Raw genomic sequence first — 22,310 nt, forward strand, 5'->3', positions numbered from 1 at the left:
TATCTTATATCTTCAATTGTAAAAGGAGGAGTTCAGCTAAAGGTGGAATGGAAACTGGGGCCTGGAGGCCACATTTTGAACCAGAGATCTGTTAGTCTCACAAACTAATGTGCTTACTTAACATTATTTGCCTGCACTCTAACATTCAAGCTATATTCCACAGAAACCTGGGGATTTTAAGACTCACTGTGGCAACAAAGGGCAGGGTGGAAGCAATTACCCTTGTCCTGGGATGCCCTGTGACACCCAGTCATGGTCCTTAGCCTTGACCTGTCTGGGTTCTCTCCCAGTTCTAATAGGCTGGGTCTCAGTATGACTGTTTATGAATTAAGAGTGTTTAATTAGTTTCCCATGCACTGGAGTTTCTGAAGGGGTTTGCTCAGGGTTAGTACAAATCCAACAACTATACATTTACCTTGAACATTTCTGTAGGAAACACAAGAATTAATCCAAGGCAGGGGAGAGGCATAATGGTTATTCAAAAGACTTTCCTGCCTGAGGCTCCAAGATCCCAAACCCAATAAAGCAGAGCTGAGGAGTACACTGGAGCCTCTCCTCTCTCTGTCTCTCTCCCCCCCCCCCCCCGTCTGTCTTTCTTTTGGTATCTCTCATTTAAACAAATAACATAATTTTTAAAAGAATTAATGCAGCATTTAAATCACCATACCGAAGTGGAGTAAGTAATCCCAAAGTCTTAAAGTTCCTATTGCCTGAAATTGTTTTCTGGAAAAAGATCTCACTTTGGGACTATGTGGGTTAGACTCTGGGGCCAACAGATGGGGTAACATGTCCAACAGGACAAATGGATACATAATTAAGTTTCCAAAATAACCCAGTGGTCTTCTCTCCTCACACATTCTAATTTTAGAGTAGAATAGAAGGGACACTGCACTTAAGATGCAGTTACTCATAATAAAATGTCAGAACAGGTCAAAACAGGCCAAAAATTATGTAAGATTGTGCAAAGAAAAGAATGGCCTGCAATTTTCATAAGTGGCATAATTTGTAGCTGCTGATGCTACAGAAGAGAAACAGGAGGCTTTAAACTGGTTTTGAAACTATTTGAAGGCATGTTACTTTCATAGGAATGGAGATGAGTTTTTTTTTTCTTCCCATAAGAAGATGAGTGGGGGAACCCTTTTTCTTTCTTATCTGGGAAATCAGTAGGATGCTTCTCTCTCTTTGGGTGGGAAAAGAGAACAGCTTTACATTGCCAGACTGCTACTAGATGTACTCCGCATTTCATAACTCAGCAGCTCTTCTGTTTCTGCATTTATTTTTAATGCTCTAACCTTGAGCCAGGATTCCCAGCCCTGCTGGTGATCTAAGGAATAAAGGGAAATTACCTCATTCCCTTGAAACTCTTTAGACAGAGAAGTCCTTTCCATGTATGGTGACTGAGAAGGGAAAGCAACGACCAGTTATATTTGCTTAGTGGCTGCCAGCTCTTACCTATGGGTGTGTTCTGGGCATAGCTGTGAGTGCTGGGGGGTAGGAGAGGTGGGTTTGGGCCCTGCCCACAGCTCTTGACCCCCAGGGCAAGTGTCTGCCCTCAGCACTCACCATAGTACAGCTGCCTAGGGCGTGACCTGTAGCTCCAAGGGTAGGTGGACTGCTTCCTTTTGGATCTGGACTGGTCTTGTACACACACAGGTAGTCAACACAACATGAAGGAGGAAGTAGAGACAGGCTGGGGACTAGAGTGAAGGTCTGACAGAGAAAGCAGTGGGTGTTCTGCTGAAGGGATAGTCACATGACCAGACTGTCATATGCCTGGGGAGAAACCAGCAACACCTGCTGCTGGAGGGCTGGCCAAGAGACTACAGAGTTGGGGGACCTGTTCCTGCTTCTTCCATCCCTTGAAGACAAGCCCACTCACCGGGGAACAGGGAGCATCACTTCCCTATGACTGGAGTAGCCCAGATCACAGTTTCCCCCCTCCCCCCATGGAAACTTTTAGTAAAAATCAACACTGTGAGTAACTAGGACATTTATTTCTATAAGAAAGATTTTGAAGGATCAATCATCTCCATTAGGACACAGGCAATGAAACTCTCTTAACTGATGAATTTGCAGAAATCAGCTGCTGACTAATGCACTGTTTCTTGTAATCCATAAAAATTGAAGCATTTTCCCCTCCAGTACACTGTGCTAATATTCCAAAGAAGAATGAGAATCACTTCCATCAGCCATCAGTATTAGGAAAAGACTTTGAGAAATGGGAGAGAAAAAAGATGAACATTGCATAGCTGATGATAGATATAACAAAAAAAGCCATTCAGTTACAAATAAATATGAAATACATGGGTAGATAGCAGGGGAATCTGTAAAGGTACAGATACATAAGGTGATTATTAGGAAAGCTGAGAAACAAAACTAGACTGAGAAAACTGGTACATTCCCTAAGCTTTGCTTAAACACAGCCTCATATCAGTTAGACACTGATATATGCATGTGCTTGGGAAAATCTTCAGTCAGGGGCTGAACAAACATTGGCTGAATTCATGCCTATCACTTGGGTTTTTCTTAACCAAAACTATCATGGTTTGAACTATCTGCACTTTATGGAGAAAACATCACAGAAGGAAAGATGGGAATAACCTGAACAGTACAAATATTGATATCTAGGCCACGTGGAGAGAATAAAATTAGGCTAAGTATATGCATGTATGAGAACAGAAAGATGTGATAAAGGCTAGTGATAAAACATGTTTGACATGATCATCAAGGAAATAGAAGGGAATTATTCACAAAAGTGAAGTCATAGTCAAAAACAAAGGCAGACAAACAAACCAAGTGCATCAGAAACAATGAGGCTTCAGACAGAGTTGTCACGCTGAGCAGCTCAGGGAGTGATTAGATGATCATAACTGTCCTGACCTCATGAAGAGAAGGATCGCCTGATGTTTGCCTGGGAGACTCAGAAACAGGACTGGGGAGACAGCTCAGTGTGTTAGAGCACAAGATTTGCATGCCCGAGGCCCCAGAAGTCACAAATCCAATCTCTAGTGCCACCAGTAAGCAAAGCTGAGCAGTGATTTGGTTTCTGTCTATATAAATATTATATAATTATTATAACTTCATACTTTTTCCTTTCCTGACACTCACTTTTCTACTATTCTCAATTTGCTCTAAAGGAGCCCAGCATTCTAGTCAGGGTTGTTTCTGTAATCGGATGCTGAATCCCGCAAATATCGTTTTTTCTAGTCTTTACTTGGTTTTGTTATTTTAGATAAAATATCCCGTGGAACTCCATCTGTTCATGGAACAAAGTCTGTCTCCACTTGGAAGTAAGCTTGCTCTTTCTGAACACAGGGACTCCTGGGCCTGATCCAACAGGAGCCTGGAGGAGGGCAGCACAGACAGTGTTTGTGGTGCCCTGGCCCTGGAGGAAAGGATGGATGATGGTGTGCTTCAGGGCTGCACAGGGAGGAACAGTGGGGAAGGAGCAGGGCCAAAAGAATCCTGAAGAGTTCTGTCCTGGGAGTTCAAGCCCCTTAGACATGAGCCAAATCTGCATGGGAGAAAGCAAACTGTCTGCAGCAGGGGTTGCAGAAAGAACAGAAACAACAAAATCCAAATGCTTCTAGTGTTAAACATTAGAATCTACTTCCAGTTGTGATGATCTTAAACAAGACTGAATCTGTCCTCCAAATTAGGGTTCACAAATGCTCTTCTAGAAAGAAGACAGCCTAGCTAAAGGGGCCTTGCTCACTAATGGGACTGAGTCAAGGCGGGGCGGGGCCTGCCAGAGGAAGAAAGCCAGAGGGTAAGTCTCCTCCACAGGCTGAACTTCCTCTGAAAGTGGCCATGACCTCTCAACCCTTTCTTTCATCAAGTCCTACCGCTTTTCTATTTGAAAATGCTCATTTAGAACTGGCACTTGGAATTCCATAGAAACGTGAGCAAAGCCATCCTATCACTGGCTGTTCTCTGGCCCAACTGGTATGGGAGCATATGGTGATAAATGAAAAGTCATTTCTACTAAAACATGGAGGGCTGGGAAGCAGACAGTGGTGCACCCAGTTTAGCACACATATTACTATGCACAAGGCCATAGGTTTGAGCCCCCGCTCCCCATGTGCTGGGGGTATGCTTCATGAGTGGCAAATCTCTCTCTTTCTCTATCTTCCCTTGCCCTCTCAATTTCTCTTTGTTTTATCAAAAAAAAAAAAAAAAGAAAAAAAAAGGAAAAATGGTCACTGGGAGTGATGGATTCATAGTGCCAGCACTGAGCCCCCAAGGATAACCCTGATGGCAATAGAGAACAAATCAACAAAACACAAATATGGCAGTTCAGTTTCAAAAGTAAGAAATCAAAACAATGGGCTGGGGAGATAGCATAGTGGTTATGCAAAAAAGACACTCATGCCTGAGGCTCCAAAGTCCCACGTTCAATCCCCAATACCATCAAAAGCCAGAGCTGAGCAGTGCTCTGGTAAACAACAACAACAATAATAATAAAGGCTAGGTGGTGGCCCATCCAGTTGAATGCACACATTACCATTTGTAAGGACCTGGGTTCAAGTCCTCCAGTTTCTACCTACAAAAGGAAGTTTCAGAAGCAGTGAAGAAGTGCTGCAGGTGTCTCTCTTTATCTATCTCTTTCTAACTCCACCTTCCCTTGCATTTTCTCCCTGTCTCTATCAAATATATATTATATTTAAAATAATAATAACTAAAGGAGAGTAAAGAGATATGTAGTTTATGATCCTTTGTTAGGAACTGGGTTACAAAAAAAACAGTTATAAAGAAAAGAAGAAAACCATTTATGTCTTCAGGGGTGAAAGTCCAGAATTATAAATAAATTTCCACTTTAAGATGCACAGAGAATGTCACAGAATTTAGATGAGTGTTTGAGAAGGGCCTGGGATTACTGGTATTAGCACTGATGAGGGGATGCATTGGATCGACCTTCTCGTGGTGCATCCCGTGAGTACCCATTCATTGGGGAAACTGACGATCCTTCCTAGTCGACTGAATCCACATGGATCCCAGACACTTTCAAAGCCAGCAACAAGCAGCTCCTGACAGCTTTCAACCTGACGCTGTTGATTGGATACGGAAGAAGGGCAAACGCTAGAAGAAGAAGCACTGATGAGAAAGCGCTGAGTCAATTATAAGGCTGAACAAGAAGGTTGCTGGGAAATACATTAAACAGCCAGGTAGCAGGCATCCATCAAGTGCCCAGTCCTTACCAGATGCCTGAGCCTGACCTGGAGGTGTGTTCGAGGAGAAGGTTGAAAACAGCTGTTTGACAAGACACACACCAAAAAGATAAGGAGAGCACAGACTGACACACTGCCTTGATGAGCTGAGTCTGGGACCAGAGTCAAACCCAGGCTGGTTTGTCTGGCTGCTCTGGTACAAGACAGAGTGAGGCCCTGCTTTTAGATCATCTCTGAAAGGGAAATAGTAAGTCTTGTCCAACTTTTGAATGTTTTTGTGAGGACTACATATGATAAAGGACAAGGAAATACTAAAAACCAGGCAGTTCTAAACATCTGTCTAAATAGGGGGTAGATTAATGGTTATGCAAAGACTCATCATCATCTGAGGCTCCAAAGTCTCAGGTCCAATCCTCCAGACCACCATAATCCAGGGCTGAACAGTGCTCTGGTAAAAAACAAATAGCTCAGTTTAAAGAAATGGTGTTAAGTGGAGTACTGGCAAAGGGGGACAGCCCCAAGTTCCAGAATCCTGGAACCTTAAGCCAGGTGGATAGGACAGTGACTTCTAGACCTTTGTGCCGTGCAGGATGTGATGCACAGCTGGAGGGGGGGGGTAGGGGAGGAGGGAGAGGTTGTGAAGGTGAGAGGCCTGTAGTGAGACATTCAGAGAGCTCCATTTAAGCCTAACAGAAATGTCCGCATTGTTTGCATCTGTGCACGCTGGAATTCTCCTTAATGTTATATAGGCTTGACAGGTGCAAGCCAGCTGGTTGTTGTTAAAATTCGGAGGCTCTAGCTGGCCAGGCTAGCTTCACGGGCGGGTAACAGAGACAACCAGAGACGTACAGCTGGGCAGGGAAGCTGTATTTCTTTATTCAGGAACAACGATTTATAAACTAAGACAAACTAATCACCAAACAGAACTCTGCTGCCTCTTTCCCCCGCAGCGGCGCCAAGCACTCTCAAACTCTGGAACTCTCTCGGGGTTCCTTGGGGGCAGGGACAAGCGGGCCCGCGAAACTAGCAGGACTGAACCAATTTTCTTGGCAGGGGGAGAGCTAGAACAACCCAATGTAAAGCATACAACAGCTGGTGGGCAAAGACCTCTTCTGGTCGGGAACGACATTTACAAGGCTATTCCATGACAAGGTTCTTCGGACAGGACGAGCACTTCACCTGCCACTTATTGTCTTTTTAAACACAAGCATATTTCTTTGAAGTCTGGGGCACATTCTAATGGATTGAGCAGCTTTGGAGCTATTACACAAAAATCCACATGAATTAGAACAGATGTTACTATGTAGTTGAAAAGCATAGGATATTCTCGGGATAATGAAAGCACTGACATTCATGCTACCCATGTTCATTCTGATATCTGAGACACCCATGTGACATACCAACATGACGAGGTGACAGAGCGCTTCCAGGACTGTTGATCACCTCAGTTACTAAACTTTAGAATCTTTACTACAGTTTGTCAGAGTAGCAGAAACCTCTTCATTCAGTCTATAAAAACAAAGTTCTTATAATTTAAACATAGCCCTAATAACTGAGGAAACACCCAGCCATTGAAGCTATACAGTGATGTTATCAACGGGGAAAGAGAAACGGGGCTGTACTTCTTACAGTATAATACTCTGAAAATAACTTGTAATTAGTATCATTCTAGGAAGAAGTGTAGGCAATTTAAAGTTTGCTACTAGTTACTAGTACAAACAAATAAAAAGACAAGTACATTTCCAAGTACTCCGGAAATGGCTTCATCAGGAGAATCTGCCTTAAATTAATATGTCAACTAAAATTATGCTTATCTTCTCATTAAATGATGAAAATGCACCTGCCACAAGCAGTGAAAAAATAATAAAACTCTAAATAAGACCTAAAAAGACACCATAATGTACCTAATGAAATAGTTTCTACTTAGACCTAAATAATCTCCTGACCTACTTCCTATTACACTTCCCACACAGACATGAGGGGCCTAGAACTCATAGATCCCTCTCTCCATTGTCACTGGTCATCTCCATCAGGAACAACATAATGGACCCCTTTGTGGGTTCCAGATGCTACCACAATGCCAGCTAGACTTCCCTGGGCAGATGACCCCACCTAGAGTCCTGCTTCTCCAGAGTTCTGCCCCACTAGGGAAAGAGAGAGACAGGCTGGGAGTGGGAGTATGGATCGACCTGTCAATGCCCATGTTCAGTGGGGAAGCAATTACAGAAAACAGACCTTCCATCTTCTGTGCCCTATAATGATCCTGGGTCCATATTCCCAGAGGATTAAAGAATAGGAAAGCTATCAGGGGAGGGGGTGGGATACAGAGTTCTGGTGGTGGGAATTGTGTGGAGTCGTACCCCTCTTATCCTATGATTTTTGTCAGTGTTTCCATTTTATAAATAAAAATTAAGAAAATCATTTTATTGGAAAAATAAAAAAACCTGCAAATAAAACATGTCAGCCTACAACTAGGACACTTCTCTAATTTAAAAATGATTCCTGGGAGTCGGGTGGTAGCACAGCAGGTTAAGCGCACGTGGTGCGAAGCTCAAGGACTGGCTTAAGAATCCCGGTTCGAGCCCCTGGCTCCCTACCTGCAGGGTAGTTGCTTTACAAGCGGTGAAGCAGTTCTACAGGTATCTATCTTTCTCTCCTCCTCTCTGTCTTCCCCTCCTCTCTCCGTTTCTCTCTGTCCTATCCAACAATGATAACAACAATGATAACTACAACAAGGGCTACAAAAGAGAATAAACAAATATTAAAAAAAATTCCTTTCCTGTTTTGAAGGATGGCATAAAGACATTGATTGGCTATTTGGTGTGGACTAGTGCTTTCTCTCTCTCTCCTTGTTTTCTCTTAGGGAGGGCAGTTGCCCTGTAACTTACATAGATAACGTCACAAGTTCAACCCCCAGCACCACATAAGCTAAAGCCAGGTAGACCTCTGGCCTCTTATTAATATGTGTTAATATATTAATATATAGAGAGAAATGAAGGCAATTTGGGGAAAAGAAAAGGTAAGTTTCCTGATAAAGAACAGTGTAAACACAAAGGTACACAGGAAGGAAAGACCAATTAGAAAAAGAGATGAAATGATATTCCCATAATAGAAGGAGAATATGGAGGTCCCAACTGTAGTGAACTGACTGGGAGTCTTTCCAGAATCAGAAAAGTGACCTCTCACAGACTGAGGTTCTATAGGTAGAAGAAGTGAGAAAGCTGACTGCTTAGGGAGGTGGGGACATCTTCTTTTCCTTTTATTCTAAGTGGTTTTAAGCATTAAAAAGTAAAACAATCTGGCCTGGTTTCAGAAGAAATGACAGAACCCTTTCACAGCTTTTTCACTGGAACCTGACACAAATTCACTCCCACCTCTGTGGGCCTCAACTTTTCTCAGCTGTAAAATAAGGATATCGGCTTAGTATGAGGTGTGTGAATCTGTGCACAGTTCATTCATTCATTCACTCAGTACATATCTGAGAGCCCATTACATCTCAACACTGTGGAAGGCACAGGTTACAACAATTAAAAGACGGGCCCTTGCACTGCAATCAGAATCTAGAGAAGCTGGAAATACAGAACTAAGAAGATGTCAGGTACTGATGAGCACCAAGGGCTGGGGAGGAGAAGCGGGGTGGGGCTACGATTAGAGAAGTAGGGAGGAGCAGGAGGGGGAGAGAGACCAGTCTGGTACCACTAGATTCCAAGAATTAACAGGGTTGGGACCAGTTCCCTTCTCAGTAAGTAAAGGAGAACCCACAGCTTTGTCACTTTATACTCCTTTAGCTGTATGCATTAACTCTATTGGAACATGCTTAGAATTTTGCTAAAAAGTAGCTCCACAACACACATCACTAGATTTGAAAGACTCCTCCAAAACAGGCTCTCTCATCTATATAACTCGCTAATCTCTGGTTCCGTCCTCACGGCTGTATGTTCTCCTATGTACTCCAGGTAGAGGTAAACAGACTTAAATCACTGTTTTCAAACCTTTATGGCAGGGCACCATAACTAGAAATAAAATTTACATTATGACCCAGTGTATGAATAAAATGAAAACATTTTTTTAAGCCAAACACACAGTGAACACAGTAGCACATTCTGTTTTATTTTACTTTCTCAGAGTGCTAAGGAAATTTCAGTGGCAACTTACAGTTTGAAAAGCACTATTTTAATCCAACCTTGGCTAGTAATTTTGTTCTGAGACAAATCAGAATACCCATAATTCAATGTTCAACAACCTCAAAGGCCCTTTCCTCTTTTCTATACACATGCTCTTAAGCACTAGAGTTCAATTTTTCTGTGTGATGGTGGGGAAAACCACTGAAGGTCAATAGATGAGGGGACACCTGGTTTTAAAGACTACCCAACAGCTTTAGAGTCTTCACAACAACAAAGCAGATGTGTGTGTGTATGTGTGTGTGTGCGCCCATGGGGGGGTGGAGATGCTGTCAGGATCCAGCTGCATCTCCACACCTAGCCACGTGGACACATGTATAACTGCAGCATGAGAACCATCGATTTTCCACAGAGCTCACGGGTGCTCAGTATAATTTTGTTTAGTAACTTTTGAGTAAAGGAGCTCTTGGTCATCATCAACTCCTAATTTTGCATGTATCCCCACTTATTACTTTCCTGACATGTAAATGGAATACAGTGTCTTCCAGGCATTGTTTAAGCACAGGAAGCCTAATCAGGTATTCATCACAAGTGCTAACTGGGAAAAAGGATATTTCTATTATAAGGTACAAGAGATGGTACCGCCTTAATGGAAAGATTCCATGTCTGCCAGAGGCATGGTGAACAGCTGGGATTAAAACCACTGTGTTAACTTAATAGGTAGTTTCTCAAGAGGCCTTAAACAGTGGACTCTGTCAGCCAAGGGCTCTCTCTGATAGAAACTCTTGCAATTTCTCTGTGCAACCATCTTCACCCCAAGTCAGAAGTGCATGCACCCAATTTCCAGTAGCCCCAGGGCCTGGAGTGGAGAAATTACACCTGCCAACAAGCATTCTCCTACACTGCCACACAGTTGCCACACACAGATAGGCAGCTCATAGAAACTGTGCCCTTCAGCCTCATTTAGGGACAGGGGTAATGACTGCAAATTACAACTGTTGCTTTATCTCAAAAACAGTGATAAATTGGAAGCTACATTCAGGACGTTTTTCTTTTATTTATCTGCTCTCCTGTCAGGGGGCAAACAAGATGTTGAGACAAGTGCAAGCCTGCCCAGCTTCTTATTTTAACTGCAGCCAGCAACCCTCCCCAGCTACCAGAGTCCCTCCCTCGCCCGGGTTTCCGGAATTTGGGGGCTGGCCCGAGTGGCTTCTCACCAAAACCCAGAGAGGTCCCCGGAGGGTGAGTGAGTGAGGGGATAGAGACAGGATCTGGTATCTTAGGGGCCAGCTCGCCCGCCCCAGCTCCGCGGTGGGTTCAGGAAGGGGGAAGATCAGAGCCAAAGACGCTCCCCAACGCCACCCCCAGCATCCACCCAAAGGCTAGACGGAGCAGTGAGCACTAGACCGCACTGTGAGCGCCAGACTACACTGACATTGAGGGGAGACCTGCCACGGGCGACAAAGCCACAACTCTTACGACTTGAAATCTCACCCGCAGGCACCGGCCTCGGTGCCAAGATCTGCTGGGATTTATTTTCAGGCAAGTGACTCACTACCTCGTCTTCCTAAGTAATTCCATTACAATGAGTCGCCGGTTCCACCGCCTTCCTGCAGCCCCCAGACTGGCCGCCTCCTCCCCCGCCCCTCGGGTTTGGCTCTGGAGACCCGGCGGCTACCACTGGCGGGAGCCGACGCCCCCACCTCCTCGGAGAATGAATGGGCCCCGGGGTGCGCGCGCGGGACGGGCGGGGCGCGCGGCCGAGCGCGGGGTGTGGACGCGTGTGTGCGCGCCTGGGCACGCACCCGGCCAACTTACGGAGGTGGAGTTGGTCTTCGCAGGGCCCTGGTTCCGCACTTCCTGCTCCCGGAACTGCAGCCCCGCCAGATGCTTCTCCAACGCCTCCCAGTCCATGGGAGGCACCGGGGGCTCCTCCGGGACGCACGTCCCGCCATCGACCGGCGGCAGGCAGAGGCCCCCCGCCGGCTGGGGCTTCTGGAGTGGCCGGCGGGGGGCCCGGGGTCCGTGTGGCCGGCCGGTCACCACCACATTGCCATTGTGCCCAAGGTCCTGGGGGTCTTGCGGGTGGAGGTTGCCGTTGGGCACCGGGGGCGGCATGGCGGTGGCGGCGATTCTGCCCCCGCCGCCGCTGCGGGTCCTGGCGCTCACGTCCCCGGGCCTCCGGGCCGGACAGCGGTCATCCCGGTACCCGCGCTCCGCGTCGTCGCCGTCCTCCTCCTCCTCCTCGCCGTCCTCCCCCGGCGCCCACTCATCAATCACCTTCTTCTGGTAGACCGGGAAGGGCTCCTCATAGTCCTCCAGCGCAGACACCAAGTCCAGACTGCCCCCCGGCGACGACGAGGACTTGCACTCGGAGCAAGGGGTCACTTTGCTAGAGTTGGACTGTGAGCTGGCACGGCTGCTGCTGCTGCCGGCGTCACTGCCTAGATCCATCCCATCCTCTCGGTAATCCTGGGGGGGGGGGAGGTAGGGAACAGAGTGAGCCGCCGGCCGAGTGCCCCCGCACCCCTCGTCCCCCATCCCGCTGTCTGTCACCCGCCCCATGCCAGGCCCGGGCTGGGGGTTTCCCTCGTCCCGCCCTCCTTCCCGCCACTGCCAGACTTCCTGGGGGTAACTAACCCTCAAATTAGCAAAGGGATGCCCAGCCTCCAGCACGCACTTTGCGCGCGCGGGTCCTCGGGCCGCGCACGGACTTTTGTTTTAACCATTTTACGCCAGAGGCGCCCTGTACCCCAACCAGCAGTCTCCAACCCCAGACACTTTCCCGGAGAAAGCTAATTCCCTGGGGGCGGGTCCGGCTGGTAAGGTGGGTGGCTACTAATTTCGCACCTCACTCTGGGCGGAGACCCCACCCCCACCCTCTACTGCTGCCTGTCCCCGCCCTCGGGGAGCCCCGCCCCGCCCCGCCCCGCTCGCCGAGCCCCACTTTTCGAGAGCCTCAGGCTGCTGGGAGCCTCACTCTCTCCAGGCACCCACCAACCCTATGTTCCGCCCGCCAGGAGACTCCGGGTGGGGGCGCTCTTGACCCGTGCTGGGCATTGGGGGACCCGCCACCCCCTAGGGGAGCAGGGTGGAGGTGCTCAATCAGGGCGAGAGGGTCCCCACCGGCACCGCCCAGGGGAGGAGACGCCTTCCCGCAGCCTGCCCCGCTCGAGCATGCCCAGAGGCGCGGTTGGTACTCGCTGCTTTCGGGGTTGCTAGCCTGAAGGGATGTGGGAGACCGGAGAGAATGCCACAGACTCGGGGTTGGTGAGGGCTCCCCTAGGGAGGTCAGCCGCAGGACAACTCCCCTCCCCCATCAGGGACAGTAGTGTTTGGGGCAGGGCACAAGCCCTCTCTGCAGGGTTCTGTACCCCCCTCCCTAGGTCCCCAGTACCCCTATGCCGCGGGAGTCCCGGTGTGACCCTATGAAAATCCTAACCCGTGTGGGTGCCGAATGGCCTGACCAGGAGACCCCTCCAAGTTGAGATGGTGGGACCTGTTGCTTAAGCTCTGGCTCCGCCCCGCTCGGCTGCAGGCTTGGTTACCTCAGCGGTATGTGACTGGGGGAGAGGGGCACCTGCTTCTGGTGGGATCTGTCCTAAATGTTGGGGTGCTCTGCAGTCCCGGCCTCGTGAAGGGCTGGGTGGGCGTGGGAGGGGTTCCGTAACAGGTGAAGAGTCTGCACCTTTGACTTTGAGACTTTCTGGCAAGCGAGGGAACAAACCAAAAACCTGTTCAAAAAGAGATCACAGCAGGGAGACAGGCCTTTTAGGATTAAGTCTTTTCAATGGACTAAGGGCCCTGGTGATAGCACCACTCATAGTGTAACAAACAGCCTGAAGTTCAGTCCCTGGCACCACCATAAACCAGAGATGATCAGTGCTCTGGTTATAAAGGAAACCAGGAGGTCCTCTTTTCTCTGGTGATTATGAACAACAGCACTTGATCCTTCATCACTCCTGTGAGGTGATGAGGTGATGGGCCGGTAATGAACTAGGTGGGTGAGTCGTTTGCAATGTGTGAATCAAAGCACTTAATGTGCGCTTTACGCACCTTACAATTGTATAAGGCCATTGTACCTCCCTAAAAAAGAGGGGTTTGGGAAGAGGAAAAAAGATTTTAAGAAGGAGAATAGCACTAAATTTTACTGTGGGTAAAATTTAAAAGTTTGAGCTTTCAGATCTAGGTCTGTTACTAATTATCCCCCTGAAGTCTAGCATGGACCGGATAGGCACCCTGGGGGGGTGGGGGGGCTGGGACAAGGGCGTGCTTGGGATTCCTCAGCAGGGAGTGGTTGCTACCAGCCTTTCTTCCCTGTCCTAAAAGGAGCTTGGCTCTGAGACCCTTTGTCTACAGGATTTCAAGGAAGCAGCTTTCTCTCCTTAGCTACCTAGGGCCTGAGCCTGGGGAGATATGATGACCTCGAAGTGTATGGAAGAAGCAGACTATGACTAACAGGAAAGGGCCTTCTGCTCTGGCCCCCAGTGCTGCTCTTCTGTGAGACTGCTTATAACTTAAAAGGTCTTTTATGGTAACATCTGTAAACAGCCAGCCTCTAGCCTCCAAATATGGCCTCATTCTGAGTTTGCTGCTGAGCCTGGGTCAGTGGGTGCTCCCCACTCCCAGGTGGCTTTGGCTATTCAGAGGTGGGCAGAAAGCATTGCCCAGGGAGCTGGATACCTGCTTGTCAAGCCTCCATGTGGTGGGCAGGGATGGCTCAGAAGCTCCCTGCTCTGGCAGGGTCAGAAAGACAGATGAGTACTGAGGAGCTGGGTGAAAGGGAGTTATGGTCTCTGAACTTCTTAAGCACAGGACTTCCTAAGCCACCACCACCAGGCTCCCTCCTGGGTCCTGGCTCACCCAGACCACCCAGATGGTCTGTGTTCAGGGAATGCAAAATATGGTCTCAGGAAAAAGAGAAATTGGCAGGGTAAACCCACTGCCAAAAATGCATGGCATTTCAAAGGCAAGCAGAAATGTCTTTTAATTGTCTTCTTAGATTCTTTTCTGACCAGATATTCTGGATCAGATGGGGAAATGTTTTCTTTTTCTTTTCTTCTTCTTTTTTTAAATCTTTTCTCTCTGTGCCTAGCTTACATGCTAGGAGCCTGGTTCCAGCCTTCCATCTCCTGCCAGGAAACTGGCCCACTTTGGAACAGGGAGGCCTGCCAGCAACAGGTCCTCAGTGGTCTACGAGCTGTCCAGTAGGATAGAGAGGATCTGCAAAGTAACTGAAGGGACTTACATGATTATTTCCTCAGGTCAGGGGCTTGGAGTTTAGACTTAGATTTTTGGATTCCACCTCAGGCGGGGGATAGGGGTACCATGGAGGTTCACCTAGAACAGCTTCTTCCCAATCAGCACTTAGTCCTCTCAGTATCGTCTGCCCTCTGCCCCAGTGGAGACAGCAGTCTCCCAAAACTATAGAGTATGATGACTACCCATGCTTTTGCTCCCTGTACAGCTTCCTGTGCTCCTTTGTGGTCTGATTCCCTGCCCCCCCCCCCCCACACCCCAGCTCACAGGGTCAGGAGGCCCCATGTTCCCATAACACTTCGCACAAATACTGAACCAACTGAGGCTCCTGCTTTAAGGATTTAGATTCAGGAAAATGATTTTTCTATCAAGATTAGGCCATCCATACATAGAAAATGTATGTAACTAAAAAGATTTTATAAAACTGTGTGTGTGTGTATGTGTATAAATCCTGTCCTAAAGGATGAAGACACCTCACTATATTGACTTCATGGCCCTTAAATAGATCACCCCTTCCTTGTAAAAAAGAGAAAAGAAGCCTTAAATTCCACTGGTAAACTAGAGGAAGGAAGAGTCATGGTAAATGGGGTGGAATAGGAATTTCATCAATATTTGTTGCCAGGATTAATAATAGTACTAATGTGTGATCCATGCACTCTTCAGAAATTCTATGAAGAAACTGTCAACCCCATTTACAGGTGCAGAAGTTGAAGACATACGAATATGGAACTTGCCTGGTGTCAAAAAGCTGGAGACGGGGTGGCAGAGCCTAGATTTGAACCCAGGCAACTGGGCTTCAGAAAGTTTACTGTAAGTCACTCAACTCAAAGCTCAGTGGCCCTGATCTGGATGCACATGGATGAGTTTTCTAGGTAAAAATATCAGAACGGATGTTTTGGCACAAACCTCAAACTAATGCAGCTCTCTTTGGACTGTGTGTGTTAATGTGTGCTTAGGCATGCACACACATAAGGAGATAAGAGCAGCTGTCCCTTCCTCATGAACTCCCCTCCACTGCAGCAAGTCCAGAAGTCAGCAAGACAGGAGGGTGACCTGTCTAATAAGAGTATAGGCATCTCCCAAAATGAGATCTCCCATTGTTATGAACTACACACCTTAAGTCCCCACCACATACGCACATAATCGCATGCATGCACACATCACCAGGCGATTGGGGTATTCTTGTGCTGAGTTGGAGACTAGACTAGCCGGGCTCCTCAGAGGCCAGTGCTGTCTACAGAAGTTTAATCTGTGGGAGTCCAGCAGTAGCGCAGCAGGTTAAGCACACATGGCACGAATCGCAAGGACCAGCGTAAGGATCCGGGTTCAAGCCCCAGCGGCTCCCCAACTGCAGGGGAGTCCCTTCACAGGTGGTGAAGCAGGTCTGCAGGTCTATCTTTCTCTTCCCCCCTCTGTTTTCCCCTCCTCTCTCCATTTCTCTGTCCTATCCAACAACAGTGACAGCAAAAACAACAATAATAACTAAAACCACAATAAAAAACAATGGCAACAAAAGGGAAAATAAATTAAATAAATTTTAAAAAGTTTAATCTGTAAAGGCAATATTTCAGGAAAATTGTGATTGAAATGTTTAACCATCAGGAGTATGAGAAGGTGGGAAAGAAAGAGATGTCTGTGCACAATTCCCATATGAATTCTGAAGTCACTTGCCCTGACACTGTCCTTCCTCTAAGCGGTGGCATTTGGAGTAATAAAGAAGTAGCTGGCAGAGGGGCTGTAGCTCATTTTCACTACATGGATTAAGTGCAGGCCACACACAGTACACAGATGCTCCCAAATTTAACCACCTGAGAATGACTACATAGGAATAGTCAGCACTGGGTGGGTGTGTCCTGGCTGCAGACCATCTGGGCTTTGCTTCCAGCCCCTTCTCTAACCACAATGTGACCTGATCTCCCCAGGAAGATGCTGGTTCAGTAAACAGTGAGAATTGCTTGTGTAAAGGAACAAATGAACTAAATAGGCTTCTAGCTTAAAGGACCTTTACCAGCCTAGAAAATGTAGGGGAAACTGTATAAAAGTGTTCTGAATGATTTAATCATCTGTGTTGGGAGACAGGAAGCTGTTTCTTCCACTAACTCAAAACCCAGCTCTCTTCCCCTTTAGGATGAATGAAAATTATTTCTCCTTTATTTCTTCAGAGCTAATGGGTTGCGGGTGAAATTTTATGTGTGAATATTTGGGGTACAGGTTCAATGGACAACATATATATTTAACTTATAAAACTATACTTTAATGAAAAAATCCCTTTAAAATATTTAATTTCTTTTAAACATATTTATTTATTACTACAGCACTACTCAGCTCTACGGGGGATTGAATCTGGGACTTTTATAGTCTCGGGCATGAAAATCTCTTTGCATAATCTGTTATTCTACCTAACCACATACTAAATATTTTATCATTTATTGGACAGAGACAGAAACAGAGAGGAAGGGGATGGGAAGGAGAGAGAGAGAGAGAGAGAGAGATACCTGAGCACTGTTTCACCACTGCTGAAGCTTTCCCCTTGCAGGTGGGGACCAGGGGTTTGAACTTGGGCCCCAGCACATTATAATGTGTCTGCTCAACCAGATGCACCACCACCTGGCCCTCAGACATTTAACTTGTTAAATGGGTTGATTCTCTAGCAAACCATGAGATTGCATCCATTTCCTGTGCTGTGCTTGATAAAGATGAAATGGCAAAATCTAGGCACATCTTGCCCAGCACTGAAAAGATAGCTCCAGTGTCCTAATTCCTGAACCAGAAACCAGGACACTTGTTTTGACAAATACTATGGTACCTAAAGAAGTTAGGTGAGGGTGTGCTGGAAATGAAGATTACCCTGAAAAGGTAGAAGGATTGGTGAAGTGACTACAGGGCAACCTAATTAGACAAAGTCACCGAAAGGGTGTCAGGACCTCAGCAGATGGCATACACCACCAGTGGCACAGCCCGAAGTGTAGTGAACTCTGCACCACAAGCCCCCACCAGTGTGATCATTTGACACGTTCCTTAGCAGTGAAAATAGCTCAGTGAACAGTATACAGTAGCTCTCCTAGGAAGTCCACTGGTAGGAACTCTGCTCTGTGTTACATGACTGGAAGAGGAAAGCTGCCGTTCTTTCCTGTAATCGTGTCAAACCTTAGGGTGGTCAGCACTGACAAAAATTTACCTTCTCTACACTTTCTCAGTTATCCTTTTCCCAGAAGCTCTTCAACATCGTGCTCTAAAGTTCCTAGCAGCTCCTGAAGATGCCAGTCTGCAAGCAACTCTGAATTAAATGTTCCTGTTTCACTGAAGGATAGCAATGGAATAAGAGTTCTTAGTTCTCAGGACAAGAATGCAGGGAAAGAATCACTAGAACTGACACCAGTAGAAAGGAAATGCCTCTGAAACTGTGTGCCTGGTGCTGTGAAGTGCTACTCTGTCGGGACACTGCAGGAAGTGAAAACTCTGCTCTGGCCACTTCTTGACATGAGTCTAGAGGTGTTGTAAAATCTGAAAATAGCTGCTAGTGTTGGTGTGGTGTCCTTGGGAAGGTAGCTGAGCATGAAGAGGGGGGCACCTGGTTGGGCAGGAAGGATCCTTCTGGGAAACCAGCCTCTGCATTCTGGGTCCCAACAGCTCAGGACCCAAACCTAGCACATAAGGGGAGATAGAGGGAATTGCCACAGACCTCCCAGGGTCAGGTAGGCCAGTGGTGAGGTCACAGAGGACTCAGGTAAGTCACAGACTCACTCAACACAGAAGAAAGCAGCCCTGTTAAAATCCAGAACAAAAGATTTCTCCTCAGTTTATTACCTTTTGGACCTCTGCTCTCATTTCTTGCTCCCAGACTCCACAGAAATGACTACACACCTTGGCTTCTATAGGACAGCCCTGCTTTATTATGTAGTTTGTAGTATTATTAATACTTATCAGTCCTGCATAATTACTAATGGCCCAAGGAAATGAATTATCACTGACAAAATACACACTATAGGGGAGCAATATTTCCCAGATCTGTCCTAACCTACAGATGTTTGTAAGTATGTTTGATGGTGTGGTGTTATAGGTAGAAGCTCAATTAACTTAAGTCAATTTCAAAAATAGCCCAACAAAAATGGTTCAATAAAAATTTAATAAAAGTTCAAAACATGGAGTATGTTGTGAATTTTAAAATCACAGAAGCTATACATGTGAAAATGCTCAACTACACTATTATCCAAAGCAATACAGCTTCAGTAATCATAAAATGGCTTTTCTTGCCAGAGCACTTTAAATTATTTTAAACTACCAGAGTGTCAGGTTGGATGTGACTAAAGGAACACTAGGACAAGGCTGGTAGGGTTCTAAGTGGGTTGATACAGACTTCCTGGAACACTGTGTGAGTGATGCAAGTTTTCTGGAATATTATATGAGAATGTTTTAATTGTCTTTGCAAAGTCTAAACCTGCAGCCTATTTTTAATGCAGAAATATTGATGGAGCACCTTCTGAGGTCCAGCCCAGGGAGAAGCAGCGGAGAAAGACACAAATAGTCTTTGCTCCAAATGAAACTCCATCTAGGGGAGAAACATGTTCAGGGAGCACATACAACTTGAATAAAGTTCCTGTGCTGGAAGAAGGTTAGTGCAGCTGAAGAACTAAAGGGAAACCCCAAAGCTAAAACAAAAGGATGGAAGAAAAATGAGATCAGGGTAGGTGAAGACAGGTTGTGTTACCCTAACAGGCACCCACAAATTGTAAAAGCAGACTGTTAATTTTAGAATTTCTCTTCATGGTAGAAAGGCAGAAGGCTGGAACAGACAAGAATGGATGTGAAGAGACCAATCAGGAAGCCAATACAGTAGGTAGGAAAGAAATGGCTGTAGCTTAGGTGGGGTTGGGGAGATGAGAGAAATAGAAATATATTTAGATGGTAGTATCAGCAGGCACACCTGAATAGATGGGAAGGTGAGGAAGTAGATGTCTCTGACGGTTTCTGGGTCTCATAAGTAACTTGGTGAGAGGTGATGGCTCTGTTAAAATGGGCAGAAAGAGGCAGAGGATATGTTAGAGGGACAGTATTGAGACCTTTTGGACATCTTCTGTCTGCAGTGGTAAGAGACACACAGTGAAGATGACAGGTAGGTGTCTAGATATGCAAGTCTGGGGCTATACTGAATATGGGAGTTACAGCAGGTAGATGGTGCCTGAAAGTTGGGCAGAGTGCTCTTGCCTGGAGCAGAAGAGGAAGCCAATGCCTCAACCCTGAGCATCATGCCATGCAGAGTGTAGATCTGGGAGAGGAGTGGATTTGTAAGAAAGACAGGGAACAGATGGGGTCGGGGGAGAGATACTAGTTACTCTTTTTAAAAATCTAGCCTAAGGACACAAATAAGGGTCTAGATTATTCGTAAAGATGCTCATTGTAGCATTTACAATAGTGAAAAATTCGCTTCAACATGAGTGTCAAAAAACAGGAAGATGTTTAAATAAACTGTAATATTCATTCTGTAGAATACACAGTCAAATGTTTCTGAAAATTATAACATTAGATGAGTGAAAGAGGGCATGTTGTTATGCATACAGCATGATCTATATTTAAAAAAAGTAAATGGTTATATGCCTAGAAAAAGCCAAATGTTAACAGTGGCTAAGTACAGATGGTAAGCTTGTCAGGTGAGCTTTTATATAGATTTTTGTATAGATTTCTTTATAGCAATCACAAAATGGGTGGTAATATTTTTTATGAAACAACAAATAATGCATACTTCTTTTACTTGGAATGAATGATTCTGAATTTGCTGAATAATCCCATTAAAGTTTAGTAAGATAAAATAGAATACAAATCTGAATCATTTTATAAAACAAATTATTTTGTCAATTAATTTGTTTTACTAATCACTTAGCAATCTGAAGGTTTTGAGTGCCAGGTTCTCTTCACAGTGTGGCTAAGGAGGGCTGGGTGGTGGTGGATGACCACACACATCACTGTGCATAAGGACCTGAGTTCAAGACTCTGAATCCCACCCGCAGTGCGGAAAGCTTTATAAGTGGTAATCCCTCCTTAACCACACTGTGAAGAGAACCTGGCACTCAAAAACATCAAATTGCTAAGTGATTTGTAAAACAAATTAACTGACAAAATCATTTGTTTATATTGTTGCATGTCTTTATCTCTATTTTCTCCCCCTTCCCTTTTAACTTTTCTCTGTCTCTATCTAATATATATTATGCCTATATCCAATATATATATATATATATGTATATATATATTTTTTTTTCTCCAGGATTATCACTGCCCTATGAATCCACTGCTTCTGGTGACCATTTTTCCCCCCATTTTATTAGCTAGGGCAGAGAGAAATTGAGAAAGGAGGGGGAGATGGAGAGGGAGAAAGATACCTGCAGACCTGCTTCACCACTTGTGAAGACTCCCCCACACCCCCCCGCAGGTAGGGAGCTAGAGACTTGAACCTGGATCCTTGCACAAGTCTTTGTACTTAGTACTAAGTGCATTTAACTGGGTGCTCTATCACCCAGCCCTCCAAAAAAATATATATTTTTAAAAATACAGGTTAAGTGAACATATTTCTGAAGTCTAGGGTCAGGAACTGGCAAACTTTTCTTAACAAAAGGCTAAATAGTAAATATTTTTGGCCTTGTGGGTCAGACCATATGTATTGCATATATACTTTTTAAAACCAATTTTATATACAAATTTTAGCCCACAAGTTATACAAAAAAAGACTTTAAAACTAGGAGATAGCTCAACCAGTAGAGCGCATACTTTACCATATGCAAGGTCCTGGATTCCAGCCCCCAGCAGCACATGGGAGTACAATGTACAGTATCAGGGAGGCTCCATCAGTAGTGGAGTGGTGCTGTGATGTCTCTGCTATCCTCTTTTTTTCTCTCCTGTATTCTCTCTGTCTCTTTTATGCTGAACGAAAAAGAAAAGCTGCAGGCTTTATTTAGATCACATCCCATAGTTTGCCAAGCTCTGGAATAAAGAGCAATCACAGGGACTAAGTGGTGGGACACCAAGTAGAACAAACATGTTATCATTTATAACAATTCAGGTGGAAGTCCTCAGTTCTCACTTGCAGGAGAGAAACTTTATGAACAGTGAAGGACTGCTGTACGTGTCTCTCCTCTCTATATCTCTCTGCCTCTCTCTGTCTTTCACCCTCCATCAGAAAAAGAATAGAAAAAAGCAAAGAGAGAGAGAGCAAGGTATAGTACTTAATTTTTTAAATTAATTAATTAATTTATTCCCTTTTATTGCCCTTGTTATTTTATTGTTGTAGTTATTATTGATGTTGTCGTTGTTGAATAGGCCAGAGAGAAATGGAGAGAGGAGGGGAAGACAGAGAGGAGGAGAGAAAGATAGACACCTGCAGACCTGCTTCACTGCTTGTGAAGCAACGCCCCTGCAGGTGGGGAGCTGGGGGTTTGAACCGGGATCCTTACACCAGTCCTTGTGCTTTGTGCCATGTGCGCTTAACCAGCTGCACTACTGCCTGACTCCCACTTAATTATTTATTTATTTTTTAACCAGAGCACTGGTTAGCTTTGGTTTATGGTGGTGCTGGGGATTGAACCTGGGACCTCCGGTCCCTTAAGCATGAAAACCATTTGCTTTACCATTATGCTATCTGCCCAGCCTGATTATAGCTACTTTTTCATTAAAAAGTAGTGTACTCTGAGACTTTAGCTTATGAGAGTCAGTTTGAAGTTAACAAGAACAACTAGAAAAGGACAACTGATTCATTTGTAAAACAGACTTTTCA

General features: G+C 45.6%; 1 protein-coding gene across 3 annotated transcripts in view; it reads right to left on the reverse strand.

Moving 5' to 3' along the window:
• The window catches only part of SCHIP1 (schwannomin interacting protein 1), a 646,656-nt gene that overhangs the window by 86,379 nt on the left and 537,967 nt on the right, over positions 1–22,310 (reverse strand). Inside the window, exons 1-2 of one of the 3 annotated variants that reach the window (XM_060197571.1) lie at positions 11,970–12,112; positions 11,108–11,761 (exon numbers count right to left, since the gene is read on the reverse strand). In XM_060197571.1, coding sequence (XP_060053554.1) covers positions 11,108–11,743 — 636 coding nt within the window. In that variant the 5' untranslated portion in view covers positions 11,744–11,761; positions 11,970–12,112. Of the gene's footprint in view, positions 1–11,107; positions 11,762–11,929; positions 12,113–22,310 lie in introns of those variants that run through there. The other 2 variants (XM_060197569.1, XM_060197568.1) reach the window with 2 other exon arrangements.

Source organism: Erinaceus europaeus, chromosome 9 (genome assembly GCF_950295315.1).
Source record: "Erinaceus europaeus chromosome 9, mEriEur2.1, whole genome shotgun sequence".
NCBI lineage: Eukaryota > Metazoa > Chordata > Mammalia > Eulipotyphla > Erinaceidae > Erinaceus > Erinaceus europaeus.